The sequence below is a fragment of the Trachypithecus francoisi genome, unplaced genomic scaffold, assembly GCF_009764315.1.
Source record: "Trachypithecus francoisi isolate TF-2019V2 unplaced genomic scaffold, Tfra_2.0 Lachesis_group18, whole genome shotgun sequence".
Classification (NCBI taxonomy): domain Eukaryota; kingdom Metazoa; phylum Chordata; class Mammalia; order Primates; family Cercopithecidae; genus Trachypithecus; species Trachypithecus francoisi.
In genome coordinates, this window is record NW_022681463.1 from 13,987,212 (window position 1) to 14,010,363 (window position 23,152).

The window sequence follows — 23,152 nt, forward strand, 5'->3', positions numbered from 1 at the left end:
TGCCCTATGGAGCAGTTCCAGCACTTTGGGAGGCCAAGGTGGGTGGATCACCTGAGGTCAGGGGTTCGAGACCAGCCTGGCCAACATGGCGAAACCCTGTCTCTACTAAAAATACAAAAATTAACTGGGCATGGGGGCATGTGCCTGTAGTCCCTGTTACTTGGGGAGGCTGAGGCAGGAGAATCACTTGAACCCGGAGGCAGAGGGTACAGTGAGCTGAGATCAAGTCACTGCACTCTAGCCTGGGTGACAGAGCAAGACTCCATCTCAAAAAAAAAAAAAAAAATAGCTGGAGATTAGGACAAGTTCTATATATGCAAACAAAAAATAAAATAAAACCCAGTATAGCACAACCCACCCCGTCTTGAGCAAGCTGTACTTCTAATCATGCACGTGTGTAAATATCAAGCTCTTATTTGACCACCATTCAGGATTGAATATTTAGTCATTGCAACTGTAGTTGAGCAAATAAATACCTATTTGGAGTTTAGGATAAGGATCGTACACTTCCACAGTTAAGTCTACTGACTGACAGTAGACAGTTCATTGAGACACTGATACAGCATAGTCATCCATGTGTAGTGGTTGAGTAACATGTAAGTTTCTTTTCCCTTCCAACTGAGGGGGATGCTCAAGCTGAAATTTAACAAAGACAAAGTCAATCAGCTTCTCTCTGAAAAGCGTGATGTCTGATCAGAGTCAGCTGGAGGATCAGAAAGAGTGATTTAGAAAAGTCTGAGGGAAACTGATGATCTCGAGTAACAAGAAAGTTGTCATTTTGTTCACCACAGATGAAATTCTATTCCCAGACAGTAAGTGAAGCCAGAAAATCAGGCCAATTTCATAAACAGTAGATCGGATTGGAGGAGTTAAAGGACCAGATAAGAAAACGAGCACCTATAGCAGGATGACCTGGGTAAAACAAAGGATGATTCACTCAAAGGGGCTGCAAGGACTAATTCTACAGACTCCTATAGCTTGTTGTGCCTTGCAAGGCCAAGAGAGATTCCCAAAGGAACTGAGGCCTGGCAACATCCAGTGAATGGGCTCTTGCCTACCTGGTATGGAGCTGCCTCAGAAGGTAGTGTGTTCCGTATCCCTGGAGGGGTTAAAGTTCAAGAACATTGCTGAGGATCCAAACACTGGGAGAGAGAAAGAAATGGATGGTCTTAAAATAAATCCTCTTTGTTCTTAAAACTCTGAGTGTGGGAGTGAAGGTGATTATTCAGACCAAGCCCTTGGGTACTGACTCATTCTTATTCCACTGTCTCGGGCCTACATCTCCAATTCTAACTTTCCAAATTCCATCACGGTAGCTCAGGTATTCCCATCGTTAGAATAGTACTGTAGGTGGTTTGTGTTTGGAGAGAGGTTTAGTGGTAGGACCCCAGGTTTGTAGTGTGTTGCTAGTTATCATCACAATTTTATGACCCTCTCACTTGAGAGTGGAATGACAATGTGGTTATGTAACCTGAGACTAGAAGAAACAAATGGGAGTACTCCCAAAACACAAATATCTCACCTCTTTTTTTATGGGAAAAGAGTCAGCAGAAGAGCGCAAGACAGTCAATAAAATCCTAAAGGTAATCAAAACAGATGGGGATATAATTTCATTCAGAGCTATAAAAAAAAAAATCCTGTACTCATTCTCAATACAGGAAGTGTGTAGAAAGTTTCAAGGTTAGTATTTATCTTCTAAACGTAGACTTGTGATCTTCTTATTTAATAAATTCAAACCACCAGTGGAAGAGGTCAGAAAGAATGAAGTCAGGAGAACTGATTATCATGAGTATCATTGTTGTGATTGCATTTCTTGCACAGCCTTAATTTGTGCCTTGAGAGGTTAGGGTCTGAGAGAGTAGTGCTATTCCAAGAGCTCTCCAGGGATATTTTTGGAACAGGCCTTATTGTTCCCTAAAAAATTAATGCATTATATTCCCAGGTGCTGCTGTCAAGCATCGTTTTTCATTTAACAGAAATGTGGTCGTTTAGCCAGAAATTTTAGTTCTGTAATTAAAATGGACTAAAAATATTCTGCAGTGCATCTAGAAAAAATATTTTATGTGAATCAATGTGCTTCCCAGAAATTTTCCATGTTGGATCAAACAGTAGACGAAGACTTTTCTGTGTGTTTAGGATGGGTTCTTATGTTTGTATATGAGCATGCAGGTGTTTTAAGAGAAATTTGAAAATCGGCAAAACAAAGTCAATTCACTATAAAATAGTTTCCAAATTATCTGTGCAGTATTAATATTGAGGAAGAATTAATTGAAAGCAAATATTTGAGAAATGCTTTCGTATGTCTGTAGGCTACAAAATCATTGTTTAATTCATCAACAATCTTTGAGTGCTCCTCAGCATCTGGTACAGAAATGAAAAATACAGTTTTAACTTCAGAGTGCTCACACCTAGTGAGGGAAACAGACAAGGTAGAGAATTCAGCATGATGAGTGACATGAGATAGGTGAGTGGGAGGCTCTCTGGGAGTACTGAGGGCCATTGCCTAGTGTAGCTGAGGGCAGAGAGGAGCTGAGCTGGGCAGCCCAGGAGTCTGCCAAGAGGGTCAGAGGGAAGCAGTTCAGGGCCAGCAACGAGAGCGGGACTGTGCAAAAGACGCTTCAGTAGCTACAGTTTCTTTCTGAGAGTCCTCCACTTCCCAAAGAAAATGAAAGGAACATATATTTGATTTTTGTCAGTTTAAATATTGGTCAACCATTGGAAAATCATTTTTGAAAAGTGATTTCTTTTGCTATATTTGGCAAAGCTGGGAGTAGAAAAGTGATGAGGAAGGACCATCTTAGTCCATTGCCTCTGTCTTTGTAACTGCTACTTCTTCACAGCCTTTCTACCCAGTGCAGTTCACATATGGGAAACATTTCTTTCCATAGTCAGCATCTTCCTGGGGAGTGTTTTGGTTATATTTTCACAAATGTCTCACCTCTTTGTGTGAAGAAACCCTTCTCTTTGAGCTGAACTGTGGGTTTCTGCTTCTTTCCTTTTTTCCTTTGTCCAATTAGAAAGAAAATAGAGTGGAAGCTTTAAGGCTACTTGTTAAATGTGCTCTTTTTTACTTAACTCCAAATGACATCTTGCTTGTAGATGTAATTAAGAAAGATCTGGACAGAGAGAGGGAGGAAAATTTTCAGTGTTCCTCTCAAATTGAATCTCATGGTGACAAGCTCCATATTTTACATGAAAATGCTCAGTTAGTACAGCTATTAAACTTTAAAGGTAGATAATAATAGATTTCTGTAGCCACTTTTTTGTTTTCATTCAAAAACCTAGAGGAAAAGAAGGGATATAAAGTATAAATTATTTGTTTTCTGTTAAAAATATGTTTCATATCCAGTGCACATAAGCAAAGATTTTGTCCAGTGTTAGTACCTATGAATCATTAATAAAAACAATTGCTTCTGTTTGCTGTTGACATTTTATGTATATGTTGTTCTTCCGTGAACCTTTTTCTTAAAAGTCAACTTTTAAGAAATGATGTGCAAACAAAAGGAACTATTTTATAGTTAATTGGTTTTATGTTTAAAGATGATTGATATACAATAAACTTAGCCATCGTAATCCCTCAGAAACACGTTAACTGTGTTAAGGATAATAAGAGAAAATAATCTCTTTTGAACATATTTATTGATACATAATAATTGTACATATTTATGGGGTGCCTGTGATATTTTATTTTATGGGTAAAATGTATAATTATCAAATCAAGATATTTAGGATATCCATCACCTCAAGCATTTATATTTCTATGTGTCAGAAACATTTCAAGGCCTGTCTGCTAGCTATTTTGAAATATATAATACATTGTTGTTAACTATAATCACCCTCCTCTGCCATGGAACATTAGAACTTATTCCTTCTATCTAACTCTATGTTTCTACCCATTAACAATTTCTTTTTAAAGCTCCAGTCTCAATCAAGAGAAAATATAAATAGCATGATAAAGAAAAAAAAAATTAATGACCCGATGATATGGGTTCAATTTCTGGTTCTATACTTTCCACCTTGGAGAGCTTCATTAACCAGTGACCTTCACTTTTCTTTTCTGTAAGATGGTCTTGATAATATCTGCCCTCATGCCCACTTCCCTGTCTGCCTAACTAATAAGACACAGATTTCCTTAGCATGTAAGTGTGTTAAAGAGCCTAGAAACTCAACATGCTTCACAAATATCAGCTGCATGATAAGGAGTTACAGTACCAATGTACACAATATGATTTTTAAAATGAGAGGCAGGACATTTATGAAGTTATATTCTATATAAAGTATATTAGCACACATTAACGCATAATAGGTGATAGGAATATGCTTTGCTTCTTTCTCTTAGCTTTTCTTTCCAGCCTCTTTTTCTCTCTTGTCTTCAAGTCTGCGGCTGGACTTGCCTTCTGTTCTGCTTGCATTGGTGTTCGCTGATGCTCTGATTCTGCTTTCTCGTGCACAGGCTCAAAGAAACAGTGAAGCTGCCCCAACTTGTGCAAAACCCTCTTCTTAGCTTGGATACTTGGTCATATGCACATTCTAGTTTAAATTCCTATGTAATTAGAATATATACAAGTGGAGATTGGTTTTATATTCTGTAATAATAAAACTTATTTAGAGAAGTAGGATTTATTGAGGTACAAATGTTTACCAGTTTTATGAATAACAACATATATTTATTTTATAAACAACTTCAGTGGTATATGTTTGTGTGTTTTCTCACAAAAGCATATTGAGCAATTATTTTCAATTTTATAATCATAATGATACCTGCAATATCTTAAGAACCTACCCAATGATTTATAGGAATTAAGTCATTAAATCCTCACAACACTATAAAGTCTTTGTTATTTCCCATTTTACAGATAGAGAAACTAACTACAGCAAGGCTATTAAGAGACAAGATATCATCACATTTGGGAGGTGTGGGGCTTTGTACCAGAATGACTGAGTTAATTCCAGTTCCCTTCATTATTATCTTTACATCCTTAGACAAGTCACTTTAACTTTATATGCTTTAGTTTCCCCATCTGTAAAACATCTCATAGTGTTGTTAGGATTAAACATATCTTTTCCCTACATGGCGTTTTAGGTTCTCTTAACCAATGTTAAAAAATCTGTCCACCTATTTTTAACTTTCCTTTCTTTCCATGACTGGAAGTCCTTTCTAAGAGATAATTTTCCCAGAAAATACAAATCCTATTTGGCAATTCACTGCCTTACATTTTGGTGTTCGGTAACACCATGGAATCCAAAGACAAGCTCCATCATATTAATTGTGGCGCCTGAGACACTTTACTCTCCCCATGAAAAAGTGATTTCAAATGAAACCCAGTTCTGCCATTTCTTTCATTTTGGTTAAAACTATAGCAGGTGCTGGCCGGGCTCGGTGGCTCACACCTGTAATCCCAGCACTTTGGGAGGCCGAGACGGGCGGATCACGAGGTCAGGAGATCGAGACCATCCTGGCTAACACGGTGAAACCCCGTCTCTACTAAAAGATACAAAAACTAGCCGGGCGTGGTGGCGGCGCCTGTAGTCCCAGCTACTCGGGAGGCTGAGGCAGGAGAATGGCGTGAACCCGGGAGGCGAAGCTTGCAGTGAGCTGAGATCCAGCCACTGCACTCCAGCCTGGGCGACAGAGCGAGACTCCGTCTCAAAAAAAAAAAAAAAAAAAAACTATAGCAGGTGCTTTTCACCTTATTGAATGTGTTAGGCTCCAAGTGGCAAGCTTAAATGGTACATATCCTTTTTTAAATTATACCTATACATACTGGGTTTGACTGTTCATTTCCTTTTCCACATTATTAGTTGCATGTAACAGCTAAAGGTATCATATCAAATTATTTTATTGCTAGACATATTGAAATTACCCTGACTTGAGGTCAGAAACAACTTTATTAAAATTTTAAGAGTGAGAACAGTAAAATGTGTTGCATGTTTCACATTTTACTGTTTTCAATTTTTGAAGAGCTTTTGTCATTGAGAAAATGAGTGTAGATAAATATGGATTGTTTTTCTGGAAAATGCTTTCTTATTTCAAAAGTCAACTGTGACTCAGTCTGTCCTCCTCTCTCATGGCAGGAACCAGTATATTCACCGTCTATGAGGCTGCCTCGCAGGAAGGTTGGGTGTTCCTCATGTACAGAGCAATTGACAGCTTCCCCCGTTGGCGTTCCTACTTCTATTTCATCACTCTCATTTTCTTCCTCGCCTGGCTTGTGAAGGTACTGCGGAGAACTGTGCTAAGAAAGTCTATGTTCTGTGATGGTTCTGCAGATCTTTGGTTTGGTTTTGGTTGCCCTCTGCTTTGTCATTCTTAGAGTTTGATAAATGTGGTTTGTGATTTTTTTCAGAACGTGTTTATTGCTGTTATCATTGAAACATTTGCAGAAATCAGAGTACAGTTTCAACAAATGTGGGGATCAAGAAGCAGCACTACTTCAACAGCCACCACCCAGGTACGGTATGAGCAAGAGGATGTCATAACCCATCCGAGCGTGCACATGTGTCACCCTCACCATCAGTGAACCTTGGGGAAGCTCTTGCATGTCAGGCTTCTACAGTCTGACTCGGGAAGCTGTTTAAAAATACAGGCGCAGACCAGGCACAGTGGCTCATGCTTGTAATTCCAGCACTTTGGGAGGCTGAGGGGGAGGGATTGCTTGAGTCCAGGAGTTGGAGACAGCCTAGGTAGTGTAGCAAGACCCCATCTCTACAAAAAAATTTTAAAAATTAGCCAAGAGTAGTGGCATGAGCCTTGTAGTCCTAGCTACTCAAGAGGCTGAGACGGGAGGATCACTTGAGCCCAGGAGGTCAAAGGTGCTGTGAGCTGCAATCACAACACTGCACCACAGCCTGGGTGACAGAGCAAGACCCTACCCCAAAAAAACGTAAAAGAAAATAAAATAAAACAGGTTCAAAGGCCCAAACCCAGAACAATCAAATCAGAGCTTCCAGGCAGTGAGGGAATGACACCTATATTTTGTAACAGCTCCATGGGTGGTTTTGATACAAAACCAAGATTGTCAACCACATTTATTACACACCTTAGACTCTGACATCACAAATCCTCAAATGGCTTGCAGATAAAATGTAACCGCTATGGAATTTCTGACTTTTATGAGTATTTATTCATGTACTTGCGAGCCTGTGTGAGGTCTATGTGTAGGATTAGAATTTTGTAATGGAAAATATATTTCATTCAGAACAAACCACAGTACAATAAACTATGACAACGATCCCTCAAACCCACATGCATGTTTGTGATTTTTTAAAGAATCCCTGTATGTTCAGAAGAATTCCCATAAGTCCCATAAGACAATATTGTTTCCATAAAACCATAAGGCTCCTGAGAATTTGAAGGTGGGCTACAAATTTTCTAAAAGCAGCAGAGCAGTTATTACATAAGAGGGCAATTCAGATCCAATGCCTTTGTTTTTATTTTTGGATTTGTTTCATGTGTGTGTTTTCATGGTAGTTAAAAAAAAGGAAGGGCAGGTTTGTATATCTTCTTCTAGTGTGAATCTTTATAAAAGACAGAGAAAATAAAAATTCCAGAATGAGGAATAAAATGATATAATGCCTTGTGACTATTATGATATTAAATTCTAAAGGATATTTAGCAAGTTTGTAAACACTTACAAAAGCTCTTAAGACAAAGGTATCTGTCAACACTTACAAGAACTTGTAAGACAAAGGTATCTGTCAACACTTACAAGAACTGGTAAGACAAAGGTATCTGTCAACACTTACAAGAACTGGTAAGACAAAGGTATCTGTCAACACTTACAAGAACTGGTAAGACAAAGGTATCTGTCAAGGAGCCAAGGTGTACAAACTTTACTTTTGAAAACCCTGAAGTTGAACTTTTAATAATTGTATGTTAAAATGCAATTTAACACACTGATTTGGGAAAAGCCTGATGGTGTTGAGGCATCTTTATGATGCTGTAAAAGTCTGAATTGTCCAGTCAGTTCATTATAGATGAAATAGTGTCAGTCTTATTCAATTTTGACAAACAACAGTTCAAACTCCCATGAAAGGTTTTTCTGTATATGCTATCCAGGTTATATCAGAGATGCCATGTAGAAAAGCCTTCAAGAAATCAACCATACCAAGTGCTTATCTCCTCTCTCCTCTCTTTTCGCAAACTATGAGAGATAAGAAAGTTCCCAGTCTGTTCTGAGGTGACAGCCTCTAGAAGGACATGTTTTCACTTATGACTTTAAGACCCAAATGGAATGTGGAACTATGATCTTAGCCCTTAACTCACATGCAGTGTTCCTGAAGATGACCTAAAATGCCTTTAAAACCATAGTATGTTTATGGAGTAACTCTCAAGTACAAAATCACAGCTAGAAAAAATAGTGTTTGGAAGCACCACCAAGTCAGCCGATGGTTCTAAATAGAAAGGGAAATGTGAAGAGACTTGGAACAACGTTGTACAAAATCATTTTGATGCAAAATTGTACTTAATCAAGAGGAATGAGTTGGTAATTCAGAGGTAATGCGCCTAGATATTCAGCAGAGGTAATCACACAGAGAATTGTGAAAAACCTTCATTAAGAAAAATGCTATAGCTGAGGACCTGGTTGCTAAGCAACCAAAGCTCCTGCTGTCAGCCTCTGGGTGAAACACCACTCAGGCAGCCTAGCAACGGGCTTCAGGCCCCGCCCACCCTGGCTAGCCACTTGCAAGTGGGCCCTCTGATGCTTTTATGTGTAGAGAAGGGAGAGACATCATTTGCCATGATGCTATTATGTTTGTAAAATATGACCAGATTCTGTGAACAGGGACTTCTCATTCCGTGGTTTAAAACACTAAATCGCAAGTTACTAATTTGAAGGAATTAAAATAAAGATGATTGTTGTAACGCACACAGCTTTTCGGACATGGAAGTTCATTCTTGCCTTTCTCTAGCATATGGAAAATTTGCAGTTGTTAAATATAGGCTATTCTCATCAAAGGACTAAAGGGTCCTGGGCTTGTTGGACTTGTTGATGTCTAAGTCTGCAGACTTCCCATAACAGCCATGTGTGTAGAAAAAAAATATGTATATATATATGCACATTTTCAGGACAAAGAAGGGTCTTTCTGTTATACTAGGCAGATCACCAGGAATTGACTCTGATAGGAACCATTTTAAGGGAGGCAAAAGGAAATCTGTGATGAGCGTTGTTTCTTTAAACTAACAAAGCAATATTTTTCAGTTGAATGGTCACCACCAAATGCCTCCAAGACACAGCACAGGAACAAATTACAGAGAGATTAATGCCAAGGGTCTTTAGGAGACCACAATATAACATGTAACTGGAAAACAGAGGGAAGATGATGTAGAAAATTTCAAATTACTAAGCATTGACTCTGCCTGGACTCTGAGAGGCTTGTGATTTCATACCTGCCTAATTCTTAGACATGGATAATTATTGCCTTGTGGTCAGCTGTGGATTAGGTTGAAGGATAAGTGATTCATACACCCATGATATAATACCCCCCTGTGTTAATCCACTATAGGATTACCCAGACCACAACTTTTTAGTGACATCCCATCACTGGATGTTGGGATGTGCAGATGAGCTGAAAGATGAAGCCCTGAGTACCATATCTCACTAACCCAGACCTTTCCTCCCATTATTTAGATGCTTTACTTCAGATACCTGTTACAAGTCCCATGGTCTTCTGACCTAGACTAGCTCATGATAAAGATGAGCTTATCCCAACTTTGCCTCGAGTAGAACTCAAAGAACTGCTAAATTTTACAGCCACACAAGGCTACTTTTCTGTTAAAATGATAAGAGACAAAAAGCAGGCTTCTGACAGTCAATACATATATAACTTTTATAAATGAATTATAGTCCAACAGGATCATATTGAAGGTTTGGTAAATATATAAATATTCTGATTGTACAAAGACATTTCTTTGTCTGTTATTATCTCTAATTGAGCATTCTTGAGGACATGTGTTTTCTGAATTAATATCCCCTAATTAAGAGAGAAGACTGATAAAGGTAGAATTGGTGTGGGAAGAAAGGGCACTTATGAGTTTATTCTCCTTTGGGTTTCTATCAACATTCTTAGAATATGGGTTATACAATGCCTAAAGCAACTTACGCATAAATGTTAAGTGCTGGGTTAAAAAGTAGAAAAAAATTGATGAAAAGACACATGATGAAAAATGGAAAGAATTTCTCCTCCAAAGAGAAAGTTACATATAACTTAATGATCAAAGACAATACTTTAGCAAAAATGTGTTTACTGTGTTCCAAGACCATTCATTCCCTCATGAATATACATCATTAAAATATGTGAGAAAACAATTCAATTAATGCATTTCAGGGAAGGGTGCTTCTAGCATGGTGTAATAATGAGCACCTTCTAATAAGAAATCATAATAATGGAATAATGCAATCATCATAGGAAGCCATAAATGAGAATTAAATTTTGTGAGGTTGCATCATTGAATATATTATTTCATAATGAAATCAAGCCAGGTATCCACTCTCACTATTTTGTGTCATAGTGACTATTAGCTATTTTTTTTTTAAAACTATCAATGTTCAAAGAATCCAAAGAGCATACAAATTGCAAAGTAAATTTTAGATTTTCTCTGCATTACTGTGTATGTGGATGTCTGTGTGTGCCTGTCCTGAGTTTGGAATTCTAATTCAGCTGCTAGTGATTCTCCATTACCAAGATTCTTTCTCTTACCACTATCCATTAGATAACCTGTTATTCGTATTGTTGTTGGTGATTATGATATTATGCCTATAATAGAACAATCCCAGAAGCATTTTTAACTACTTTGCAAACCAATCGACCAGTTATAAAACTCTAGCAGTTGCAAATGGACAGGCTTGAGGGAATTCTCAAAGTTCAAATCTCCATGGGCTTCCAAATGATTGTGCTAAGAGGAGAGTGCCATGGAAATTCATTTGTGTTATTGGTGATATTCTACCAATTCAGAACGTCTTCTTACAGTCACTCCCATATATCGAGATCTGCACTAGCCTAATGGCTTTACAACCTGTCTTATTTAATCTTCACAATAATACTGTAAAGTGGGCGTTATTAATGTCTCCACTTTGCGTGTAAAAAATGACACTGCTTGGAAAGTTAATTATCTAACCCCATGTTATATAACTGGGTAGTGGTAAAACTGGGACTCAAAAGCAGGTTGCTCAGCTGCAAGAGCCTTTTTATTCAGCATGAGATGCTACCTCCTTTCAATTTAGCCATTACAAGCCCTGCTGTCAACATGCTGTCTTTGTTCTGGCCCCGTGTTAACTTTTCTTTTCTTAAAAAAGACAGTATTTATTGCTGGCTGAAAGGGACATTCGCATACATTGTTGCCAAGAGTATGAATTAAAATATATTTTCCAGAAAACAGTTTGGCAACATGTATCCAAAAGTAAAACATATATACTATCTGACCAAGAGAGTCCACTTTTAGAAATTTATCCTAAGAAAAATGTGGGGCAGTAGCCAAGGGCATATGTTTGAGGATGTTTAGGAGGCATTATGGCAATTTTTAAAAATGGAAACAGTCTTAGTCTCTAGCAATAAGTTATCGATTATAAATTATGAAATTGGAATAAAGGCAAACCGTTAAAATAAGCATTGAACTTTATTGATGTGAAGATATGCTGATGACATATTAGTACAAAAAAAGGATCCCATGTTTGTGCATGGGATGCAGGTGTGTGTGTGTGTCTGTGTGTATAAAATACCTGGAATGTTAACTCTAAAATGTTAGTGCTGGTATATCTGGGGAATGGGTTTAAGATGTTTCTTTTGCAACTAATCCTCATTTTCTAAGCCTTTAACAGTAAAATATTTAATTATAGAATGAGAAAGGAAAATTACATCAGTAAAATGAAAAGAAAAAATAATGGACATTCTAACAGAAACCACATGTACTAGTTAAGTTACATTCAGTTGCAAGGGACAAAAAAAGCCTGAAATAGGTTGCTCAGGTGAGGTATGCGATGAGGAATCCCGTTCTCTCTCATATAAAGTCAGAGGTACTCATTCAGCGTGGTATGGTTGCCTGTGTTCCCACGGATCCAGACACCTGCCCTCCTGTTCCAGTTCGCACAGCCTCCATTACCACAGTCACCTTGTAGACCAGCATGGCTGCTGTAGCTCTAACCCTCACATCCATATTCCAGAGCACAGGAAGAAGAAGGAAATACAGGAAAAGAGGGTTTCTGCTTGCATCCTATGGTCCTGTATGTAGTTACATGGTCAAGGTCAGCTTCAAAAAAAGATAAGAACTGGCCTTTCTTCTTGGTAGCCTAGTGGCTCCATGCAGATTCTCTTTGTAAAACAGGGAAAAGAGATACAAAGGAAAGACTAGCAGTCCCTGCCACAATCCCCACAAGGATTTGAGTCTCTGAGGATGCTTGGCTTCTGCTAGCTAGCCCAACTTCTGTCTCAAAGATCTACTGTCATATTAACCAATCGAAATGTTGCACAATGCAGGGGACTAAAGAGAAATGGAACGTTTTTGCATTTCCTTACTTTATTTCATACAAATAAATGACCTTGAGAGAACACTTTTACTGAAAATTAAATTGATTCTTTTGATTTTGTTCTGCTGAAAAAAAAAATAATTTAACAGAGAAAATTAGTCTGCTACTGATCAAAGTAAATATATGCCCCAGAGATCCTTTATACCACAATTAGAGAGTACAGGAAGTATCAACAGAGGGTTTTTATTAATAACTGGTGACTGGCAATGCTGGCTTTGTCTTTTGTCCATAAAATGAGGCTTCCAGAATTTTGGCAGAAACTTCACAAGGTCCTATAACAGGGTTGCATCTCCACTGATGCCTGTGTTCTCAGAATGAGCCTTTTCAAGAAGAATGTGCCTGATTCACCCCAAAAAGAGTTTTTGCAGTTTATTCTAAAGAAAATCCGAATCCTGTAAATGGACAGCTGAGATGAGCAATTTGCAGTTGACATCTTTGCCAAAGGAGCTTTATGTAAATGTGCGCCTCAATTTTATCATTTAAAAATACATATAGGAGGAAGAAGCGGGGGGACTGCCTGAGCTCAGGAGTTCAAAACCACCCTGGGCAACATGCTGAAACCCTCTCTCTACTAAAAAAATACAAAAATTAACTGGGCATTGTGGCAGGTGCCTGTAGTCCCAGCTACTCGGGAGGCTGAGACAGGAAAATTGCTTGAACCTGGGAGGCGGAGGTTGCAGTGAGTGGAGATCATGCCCCTACACTCCAGCCTGGGCAACAGAGCAGGACTCTATCTCCAAAAAAAAATTTTTTAAGTAATAATAAATATACATAAAGGGCCTGTGATTTTTGGCAACAGTCTCTCACCACCTGACTCGTTTTATAGAAGGCAAGTTTATTTTCCACAAAGGGTCTACCACCACTACTATCAGAGATTTGAAACTATCATTACAAATCCTAGGTAGTGGGATCTTTGCATCATCTCATTCATACTTCCATTAGCAGTTACCCCTTCAAATACAGCATCAGACTATCAGGAGGACATAAATAAGGATGACAATGGAAATATTTATTTCTGTAAAACAGTGACCTCAGGCAGGAATAAAACAGTGAGTGCTTGTAATTAGTATCTTTATTTAGAAAAACAAGAATGTTTAATTTTGCCCTATTCCTACTGTACGCACATACACACACACTTGCTCCTGAGAACTAAAAAGAAAAATATGTTAGTGGGAAAATACATGAAAGTGGGAAATGTCTTCCAGCCGGGTGTAATATTGACACATAAGTAATACGTGATGATAGCTAGGAGATAATAGGTACCCAGGAGATAATAACCTAGCTATCTAATTCAATGGATTTCAGATTACATGGGCCTGTAGCATCTTGAATTTCATCACTTAGGTCTTTAATCCAAAAGAAACTACTTGTTCCCTTCATAATATGCACATAAAATTTCCGTTGAGCAGATTAATTGCTTCCTAGTTAAAATAATTACACAAAGTATATTAAGCAATGTGGCAGTCTTCTACCATTAAAATAACACCAGTTCTTTCCCTGTGCCACATGCACACTTCTTATTTTATTGATCCTGAGAATATTTTTATTAGGTCAGTGAAAACTGTCCACTAAATAAAAATAAAAATTTGCTGCCTATAGTAAAAACACACCAGACACAATGCTTTTTAATTCTAATTTTCATTTTCTCCCAGATCTAATAGATATTTATCAATATAATGGGGATAAAATACTAAAGTATTTCTTTTATGGAGAAGAATATTTGAGCAATTATATGCAAAGCATATGCAAGACAGAAAGTGCCTGACATAGCAAGTAGTTAATAAGCTCAAGTTATTAACATTGTTCTTTTTTCATTTACTTAAGCTTTCAGTGTTAAAGAAATATAATTGAAATGACTTCATTCCCAATATAAATCCATAAGAAGACATATTTTTGATAACATAAAAATATACAAAGCTGGAGACATAGAGTTCTCAGTGTTCCATATTAAATGTCTGACTCATCTCCCTTCTTTGTCTTGAAGATGTTTCATGAAGATGCTGCTGGAGGTTGGCAGCTGGTAGCTGTGGATGTCAACAAGCCCCAGGGACGCGCCCCAGCCTGCCTCCAGGTGCAGTACAATGCCATTTTTTTAAATCGCCCAGCAAAGGTCTTTGAATTTTATTTCGTCAAAGAAAACCCACAGCTCTTTAAGCTCTAGAATTGTCCAAATTTATGATCCTGAAGTTAGAGATGGTACTTCACTCCACCCTGTATTCCCAGAACCTAGCTTTTTTTTTTTTTAAGATACACAGTAGGGATTTGATAAGTTTCTGATGGCAGCACACATGTAAGAGGATTTCAGTGGTATTGAATAAATGAAGAATTTTGTTGACATGTGAAATCTTATAAAAATAGTCTTTACCAAAGACCTGAGTTATTTGGCAGTGGGCAAATGTATTCAATTTAATACCTCACTGAGTAACTGGGAAAAAATATGTTGATACGTAGTCTCTCTGTTTTTCTGCTTTTGCAAGCTTTCAGAGGAACATAATATAGAGATGTTTCTTTAGTAAAGTGCACCAATAGCAAACATGAGGCAATGGGATGGCGGGTGGGACCTGAGAGTCCTCATAAGATAGATTCTCACAGTGATTAGAAGATGGAGCCTCAGGTCCCTGCCCATGAACTTTCTGGAATCACCGCTGTCTTCTCGAAGTTTCTCCAAGCTGCCATTGACAACAATATGGATAACAGCAATAACAATAAGGCCCAATAAACCCTTTTACCTCTTCTTCAGGGGCCATACTGACATCTTCTCTTGCTTTGTTCCCCCTCCCTGCCCCGCAAATATCAGTAACTCATTCAAAATAATGTCACCTTACCAACAGCAGCACCCCTACCTTTCCATAATATTTCCATTACTTTCATTTTCCCTCCAAGCAGCCCACTCATAGGATCGAAGAACTGATTCTTCCACCTGGAGAATTTTATTTTCTTTAGCCTTTTTGGTTTTCAATGAAAAACCCTCTTCTCACAAGGGGTGGTTTCCATAGTTCTTTACATCCCGCCCTCATAATTTGGAGAAGTGTTCACATCTGCCATGGGATGAGACCATATCTCTTTTCTTTCTTTTGGGTCTTTCTCCAGATAGGGACTTATTATGCAACTCAAGGGTTGGTACATGAAAAATGAAATTGTACTCTGAGCCATTACTGTGGGCTTTGTTTATATGCCCATTTTACCGTAGAGTTAGTGACTTCTTTTTGTTTCTGTTTGTATTGAGGTGTGATTAACAAATAAAATTGTAAATACTTAAAATATACAATGTGATAATTTGATATACGTACACAGTGTGAAACGATTGCTGCAATCAAGCTAATTAACGCATCCATTGCTGCATATGTTCAATAGTTACCTCTGTGTATGTGGGGTGGGGGTAACACTTAAGAGCTAATCTCCTAGCAAATCTCATGCATACAGCACAGTATTATTAACCATTAATGAATCACTTTGTTTATTAGATCGTGAGAACTTGGCCATCTTTTGACTGAGAACTAATATCTCCCCATTTCTATCCCCTGCCCCCAGCCCCTGGTAACCACCATCCTACTCTCTGCTTCAATGAATTTGACTTTTTGAGATTCCATATATAAATGAGATTATGCAGTATTTGTCTTTCTGTGTCTAGTTCATTTCACTTAGCATAATGTCTTCCAGGCTTATCCATATAGTTGTCAATGGCAGGATTTTTTTCTTTCTTATGGCTGAGTAATATTTCACTGTATGTCTATACCACATTTTTTTTATCCATTCATTCATCAGTATACACTTAGGTTGTTCCTTGTCTTGACCATTGTGAATAGTGCTGCAGTAAACATGGGGCTGCAGATATCTCTTTGAGATACAGATTTCATTTCCTTTGGGCATATATCCAGAAGTGGGATTGCTGGATCATATGGTAGTTCTATTTTTAATGTTTTGGGAAACCTCCACACTGTTTTTCAGAATGACTCTACCAATTTAAATCCCCACCAACAGTGTAAAAGGGTTATCTTTTCTTTATGCCTTTGCCAAATAGTTATCTTTTGTCTTTTTGGTGGTGACTATTGTAACAGATATGAGGTGATTATCTCATTGTGGCTTAAATTTGCATTTCCCTGATAATTAGGGATAGTATGCACTTTTTCATATACCTATTGGCCATTCATGTGTCTTCTTTGGAAAAATGTCTACTCAGAATTTGCTCATTTATAATCAGATTATTTGCTTTTTGGGTTTGTTTTTGTTTTTTAATTTGGGGGCTTTTTGGTATTGAGTTGTATGAGTTCCTTGTATCTTTTGGATATTATCTCCTTTTCAGAAATATGGTGTTCCAATGTTCCCCTGTTCCTTAGACTGCCTTTTCACTTTGTTTATTGTTAGCTATTTATTTCTGTCAGTTTTTAAAAAATGGAGGGCAATAAGTGGAAAAGCTTGCAATGAATATTGATAAGTATTATTTTGTGGTCCTCCTTCTGGCCTATATTTGATGTTGGCAATGCTGCTAATATGAAACTACAACTACCTTTACTCCTACTATCACTACTAATAGTATTAACAATGACAATGATTATAGTACTAGCTTCTTGCCTAAAAAGCACTTTTATTGACATTACTTTTTAATCCATCAACTGATATTTACTGAGTTACCAACTATGTGCTAGACACTGAGATAGTCTGGAAAGAAACACGCACAGTCTCCACACTCAGAGCTTACAGTGTGCTCGAGGCTGGAAGGATAAAAAGGCAGCATCGAGCTAGCAGTCACAAGAGTGACGTGGGTTTTGAAATAAGTAATGCAAGCTGCAATGAGGATATATAAATTGGGGTCCTCTTTGAGAGGTCAGGGAAGGTTTTAGTGGGTAATCTTAAAACCAAAACTATGAGTAATCCCAACATTTTGGGAGGCTGAGGCAGGCAGATCACCTGAGGTCAGGAGTTTGAGACCAGCCTGGCCAACATGGTGAAACCCCATCTCTACTAAAAATACAAAAATTAGCCAGGCATTGCTAATTTAATAGCACGCCTGTAGTCCCAGCTACTTGGGAGGCTGAGGCACAAGAATCACTTGAACCCAGGAGGTGGAGGTTGCAGTGAGCTGAGATTGTGCCATGGCACTGCAGCCTACGTGACAGAGTGAGACTCTGTCAAAAAACAAAAAAATAACAGAGAGAGAATGGGGAAAAGAATGGCTAAGGATGAGGTTTACTACAATGCTGTGATGTAGAAAGACTGACATGCCTGGTCAACCATTTATAGGAGACAGTGGTGACTCAGAGGACATAGTGATGTCTCCTGAAGTTACATTCAACCAAAGGGAGAACCCAGGACTGGTGGCTGGGTCTTCTGGTTCCTAGTCCCATGCTTTATCCAGCTGAAAAAAATATGCAAGAAATCATAAGTTTGTGATAGAGAAATAAGCTATCGGGGCTACTCTGAGTGCCATCAGAGTTGTATGCGATCAAGAGCTTTAAAATCTATTAAATCCTTGTTAATCGATGCCTCAAGGTGGCAATATGAAATTAGGAGGCAAATCAGCCTCCTTATCACAAAGATTTGAGAATAGCAAGGGATTCATGACAAGGTGAAGTCTGATGACAAAACCGAGCAAGGAGATAGTGAAATAAAGATTGGAATGGAGTGGGGATAGACGTCAGGCTTGAAGTGCATAGATGTGGCCTCTCAGAGACCCCTGTACGAGATATGTTTAGGAATATAGCAGCATGCTTATGACGTCTTATGAATGTGACTCATATGCTTAGAAACTGGGGGGAAAAGGATCAGGTAATTCAGTATGATGCAAGTTTCATTCAACTCAGCTTCATGTGTTTGACCCTGAATAAAGCTTTCCAGAGGCAGCAATGAAGAGTGCATGGAAGAAAAGTGGGATGGCCAAGAAGTTGTCTATTTGTACTGAGCGGGAGCTGTGATTAGAGAGAGAATACATTTCCATGTCTGAGAAAAAAAAATTAATTAATTAAAGAATTAAGTAAAAATATATTGAAGATAAAATGGGCATGAAATACTTGATGGCTTTTACTAATGATTAATGGCATTTAAAACTGAGTAACAGGAAAATTTTCACCTGAACCTTCCACTCTGTGGCTTGGACTATCATGGTATCTTACCCTCAAAGAGGAACAGGAGCATATACCACTTCTTTTTATTTTTAAAACAAGCAAAATATGAACATGTTCTCATAAAAAATTAATACAGAAATAAAATTAAAAGGAAGAGTTTACTTGAAATCGTCTTTCAACGTATCCTTCCTCATTCTTCTTCCAATAGGTAACTTGGAGGTTAATGTTGAGTCGATTCTTCTCAGACTCCTGCATTTATGCATTTTATCTCACATGAAAAAGCATTTCTGCCTCCAGGAAGCATTGACATTTTTCACAGAATGTTTCTTCTTCCTACACCACTCCCTTCTCACTCATCCTTCAGAACTCAGCTCAAATATCACTTTCTTATCCTCAAAAACATAAGCCAGGTACCTCTGTTACATGTTTTCATATCATCCTACACTTTTCTTTTACGTCTATCATAATTTTAATAAAATAAATTAAGGGTATAATTAGTTGTTTGATGTCTGTTTCTCCAACCAGGAGAAATTCCATTACTTTAGAGATCATACCAGTCATGGTCACTACTGGAACTATGCTTTAGACATGAGAGATGATCAGTTATGTTTATTAACTGAGAACAAGTCCAGTGAAAGAAGGAGCCAGTATCTTCTTGGCTTATGAAAGTACTTATTTGACCTCTCACTTAGAAGTCGCTCTATTTATCCTCCTGGTCTTGTCTCCAAGAACTAGAAATTGAATAGACTGGCAATAACACCCTTTTCCATACAAAACACTTATTTCTACATGCATGTCGTTGGAGTCTAAAGCAAGCAGTACACTTGGAGCTTGCTTCCAGAAAGTGCCTCGCAGAGGCTGTAGGGCTTTGGATATCTCTGGATACTTTTGCCAGGATGTCTCCTCTAATCTGTGGTGGCAGAGCCTTGGCAGGACATAACCCTGATTTCTGTCATGTCTCACCTCTTTCAGAACTCTTTTCATCTTGGCAGTATATAAGATAAATTTGTCTTATGTTTAGAAATATCGTGTTAGGAATAGCATCATTGAAAAGAACCCAAACTAATTTTTTTTTTTTTTTTGAGACAGAGTCTCACTCTGTTGCCCAGGCCGGAATGCAGTTGCACAATCTTGGCTCACTGCAACCTCTGCCTCCCAGGTTCACGTGATTCTCCTGGCTCAGTCTCCAGAGTAGCTGGGACTACAGGCACACACCACCACGCCCAGCTAATTTTTGTATTTTTAGTAGAGACTGGGTTTCACCATATTGGTCAGGCTGGTCTTGAACTCCTGACCTTGTGATCCATCCACCCCGACCTCCCAAAGTGCTGGGATTACAAGTGTGAACCACTGCGCCTGACTGGACCCAAACTAATTCTATGTTAACAAGAAGATAGAGTTTATTGGAATGAAACATTCAAACGGCTGTATTTAAATGGAATTTGTAATTTTGAAAGTGTTGAAATAAATTAGAAAAAATGAGATATCAGTAGTATCTGAGAGACAGCAAACTGATGTTTGAGTTCCCACTTAACTACTAGGAGCTGCTGATTTTGTTCAAAGTGGGACTTTGTTTTTAATTTCACCCCAAAGTTTAAAAACCAGAGTATTTTACATAAAAACCCACATATCCTACCCATCTTGTAAAACAGAATGATCTGGCAACAAAGAGCTCTCATTTCCACCTGGCTAGAATTGGCCAGAGCTGGATGGTGGCTGCCACATTAGCAGAGGCAAAGAGGCTTTATTGTGCCTCAGTTTCCCAACTCTCCATATTGTCTCCACAGCACTAGAAATGAGTGTTTTACTTACCCATGAATTCATACATTTATTTTTCTAAGAGTAGAGAAACATTTCTTTTTGTCCCTGACTCTATCGTGCAGAAATAAACAAAAGTAATAAATTCATAAATATATAAATGTATAAAGATACACAAATGTGTGGATGAATGAATAAAGAATAGATACAAGGCATTTTTTTTTTTTTTTTTTTTTTTGAGACGGAGTCTTGCTCTGCCACCCAGGCTGGAGTGCAGTGGCCGGATCTCAGCTCACTGCAAGCTCCGCCTTCCAGGTTTACGCCATTCTCCTGCCTCAGCCTCCCGAGTAGCTGGGACTACAGGCGCCCGCCTCGTCGCCCGGCTAGTTTAGATACAAGGCATTTTAAAAGCACCCTGTGATGACAGAAAACAATGAGAAATGAACCTGGTATTTGAAGGAAAAAGGTTATTCCGATGTGTTAAATATGTAACCCTAAGCCTAGTTTTCTCATTATGTTACTTGCTAGGTCTCAGGAGGCACTTGGTTGAGTGACTCATGGAATAAATGAAAGTAATGTACCTTTAGATCACAAAGATTATATAATAACAAGTAGTCCACACATTTCAGTGATTCTAAAATAGTATTTTCATATATTTTATGTTTTTAACATTTTAAAACTTTAAAATCATAACTCAGCATAATTGGAAACTGGCTCAAATTCTCTTATAAATGAAATGTACTAAAAAATCAAAACGTCCTTCATTGATATTATGTATATACTTTTCACCTTATTTTCTACTCTCTGTATCCTCGTGCAGTTACTAGAAGTAATTAGGTAATTTAATAAAACAAGATTGATTTTTTTTTTTTTTTTTTTTTTTTTGAGACGGGGTCTCGCTCTGTCGCCCAGGCTGCAGTGCGGTGGCATGATCTCGGCTCACTGCAAGCTCCGCCTCCCGGGTTCCCGCCATTCTCCCGCCTCAGCCTCCGAGTAGCTGGGACTACAGGCGCCCGCCACCGCGCCCGGCTAGTTTTTTGTACTTTTAGTAGAGACGGGGTTTCACCGTGTTAGCCAGGAGGGTCTCGATCTCCTGACCTCGTGATCCGCCCGCCTCGGCCTCCCAAAGTGCTCGGATTCCAGGCTTGAGCCACCGCGCCCGGCCATAAAACAAGATTGATTAAGGTAGCTTAATCTTCCTCACCATTACTAAATTAAATACATGATGTAACCGATGCTTCTCTGATGCTGAGTTTTTTACGTGTAATAATTTATTCTCTCTTTCTCTGTCTCTCTCTATGTGTATGTATATATACACAAACATATATATACACACACGTTTATATATATACTATATATGTGTGTGTATGTGTGTATATGTGTATATACGTATATATAGAAACATTGCTGGCATAAACCTATTCAGATTTTATGTGTTTCAATGGGCAGAGATTCAGATCACACATTAGCAACTATTTTTAAATTGTTTTCCTATATTCCCACATGTGCACATACATATTTTACCTTATATCAAATATTTCCATTATTATGGTATTTGTTTCCTCTTTTCAGATATTGGTTATGGAGATAGTCAAATGAATTAGGGCACATAAAACATCTTCTTACTCTTCTACAGAAAAAAAGTAGGCTCTACTGAGTCATTTGTAGAGGAAAATGTGGGTATCTTTGGTCTGCAGTTGGAAACCACAAATTTATTTTGTGTTCTGAGACACAAATTATAATTACAATCATAGCTATAATTATAATTAGAATAGGAACCATATGCAGGCATGCAAGGAAAAGATTCAATTTGGTGCCCTTAAAGTGATCTTTCTATTTTTATAATAAGTGAAAATGCACATACTTGTAAATTTAATTGCAAGACCACAAGTTTGGAGCAGGAAGACTAGCAGAAAGGTATTGTTAGCTTGCTAAGTTATGTGTGGTGAGCTCTGTAATGCTACTTGTTGAAATTTTTCATTAACCAACTTTATTATATTAATTTGGCCAGGACAATTCTCATGTTTATCCAGTTATTAATGAAATTTATACCATGCTTAATAAGGCTAAGTTTAATAAGATACTGAGCATGGTAAATGTGTGCAATTCCTAATAAATTTATCCTCATGTTAAAATGAGTAAGTGAATGTCCTAGAACCCCTGAAAAACCCCCTCCCATCCTCTGTCATGCCTGCAGTGTCTTTCTGGCTGTTTCTCGTCTCTGTGCATTGCTGATATTCTTATCACTTACTTAGGGGCCCCTCATTCCTGTTCCTTCCTTTTTTTTTTTGAGAAGGAGTCTTACTCTGTCGTCAGGCTGGAGTGCAATGGTGTGATCTTGGCTCACTGCAACCTCCGCCTCCTGAGTTCAAGCGATTCCCCTGCCTCAGCCTCCTGAGTAGGTGAGACTACAGGTGCCTGCCACCACGCCCAGCTAATTGTTTGTATTTTAGTAGATACTGGGTTTCACCATGTTGGCCAGGATGATCTCCATCTCCTGACCTCATGATTCACCTGCTTTTTCCTGTTTTTGGTCCATACTGTGGGGACAAGATGACTGGTGGTGAAAAAGAAAAGCCTATGAACATAGATAAGCCAAGCCCCATACCTGGTTTCTTTTCCTTTTTGTGCTACAACTGCCTAAATGCACATCTCCCAACATGACCTCCTCGCCTCTCCCTCCTGCCTCCCCAGCTACAGGTGTCCTTGTCTTCACTTGATGCATAAACACCCAATACAACATCTTGTTTTGAGACTACACGCTATGGTAGTCTGTTAAAGATAAGACTCTGGAAACATATTTCAGCT

At 38.3% G+C, this 23,152-nt stretch overlaps 1 protein-coding gene across 2 annotated transcripts in view; it reads left to right on the forward strand.

Annotated features, from left to right (window-relative positions):
- Nucleotides 1–23,152, forward strand: part of NALCN (sodium leak channel, non-selective) — a 354,929-nt gene that overhangs the window by 117,765 nt on the left and 214,012 nt on the right. For both annotated transcript variants that reach the window (XM_033177337.1, XM_033177338.1), the window contains exons 8-10: nucleotides 6,076–6,218; nucleotides 6,348–6,452; nucleotides 14,509–14,595. In XM_033177337.1, the coding sequence (XP_033033228.1) occupies nucleotides 6,076–6,218; nucleotides 6,348–6,452; nucleotides 14,509–14,595 (335 nt within the window). The remainder of the gene's footprint in view (nucleotides 1–6,075; nucleotides 6,219–6,347; nucleotides 6,453–14,508; nucleotides 14,596–23,152) is intronic.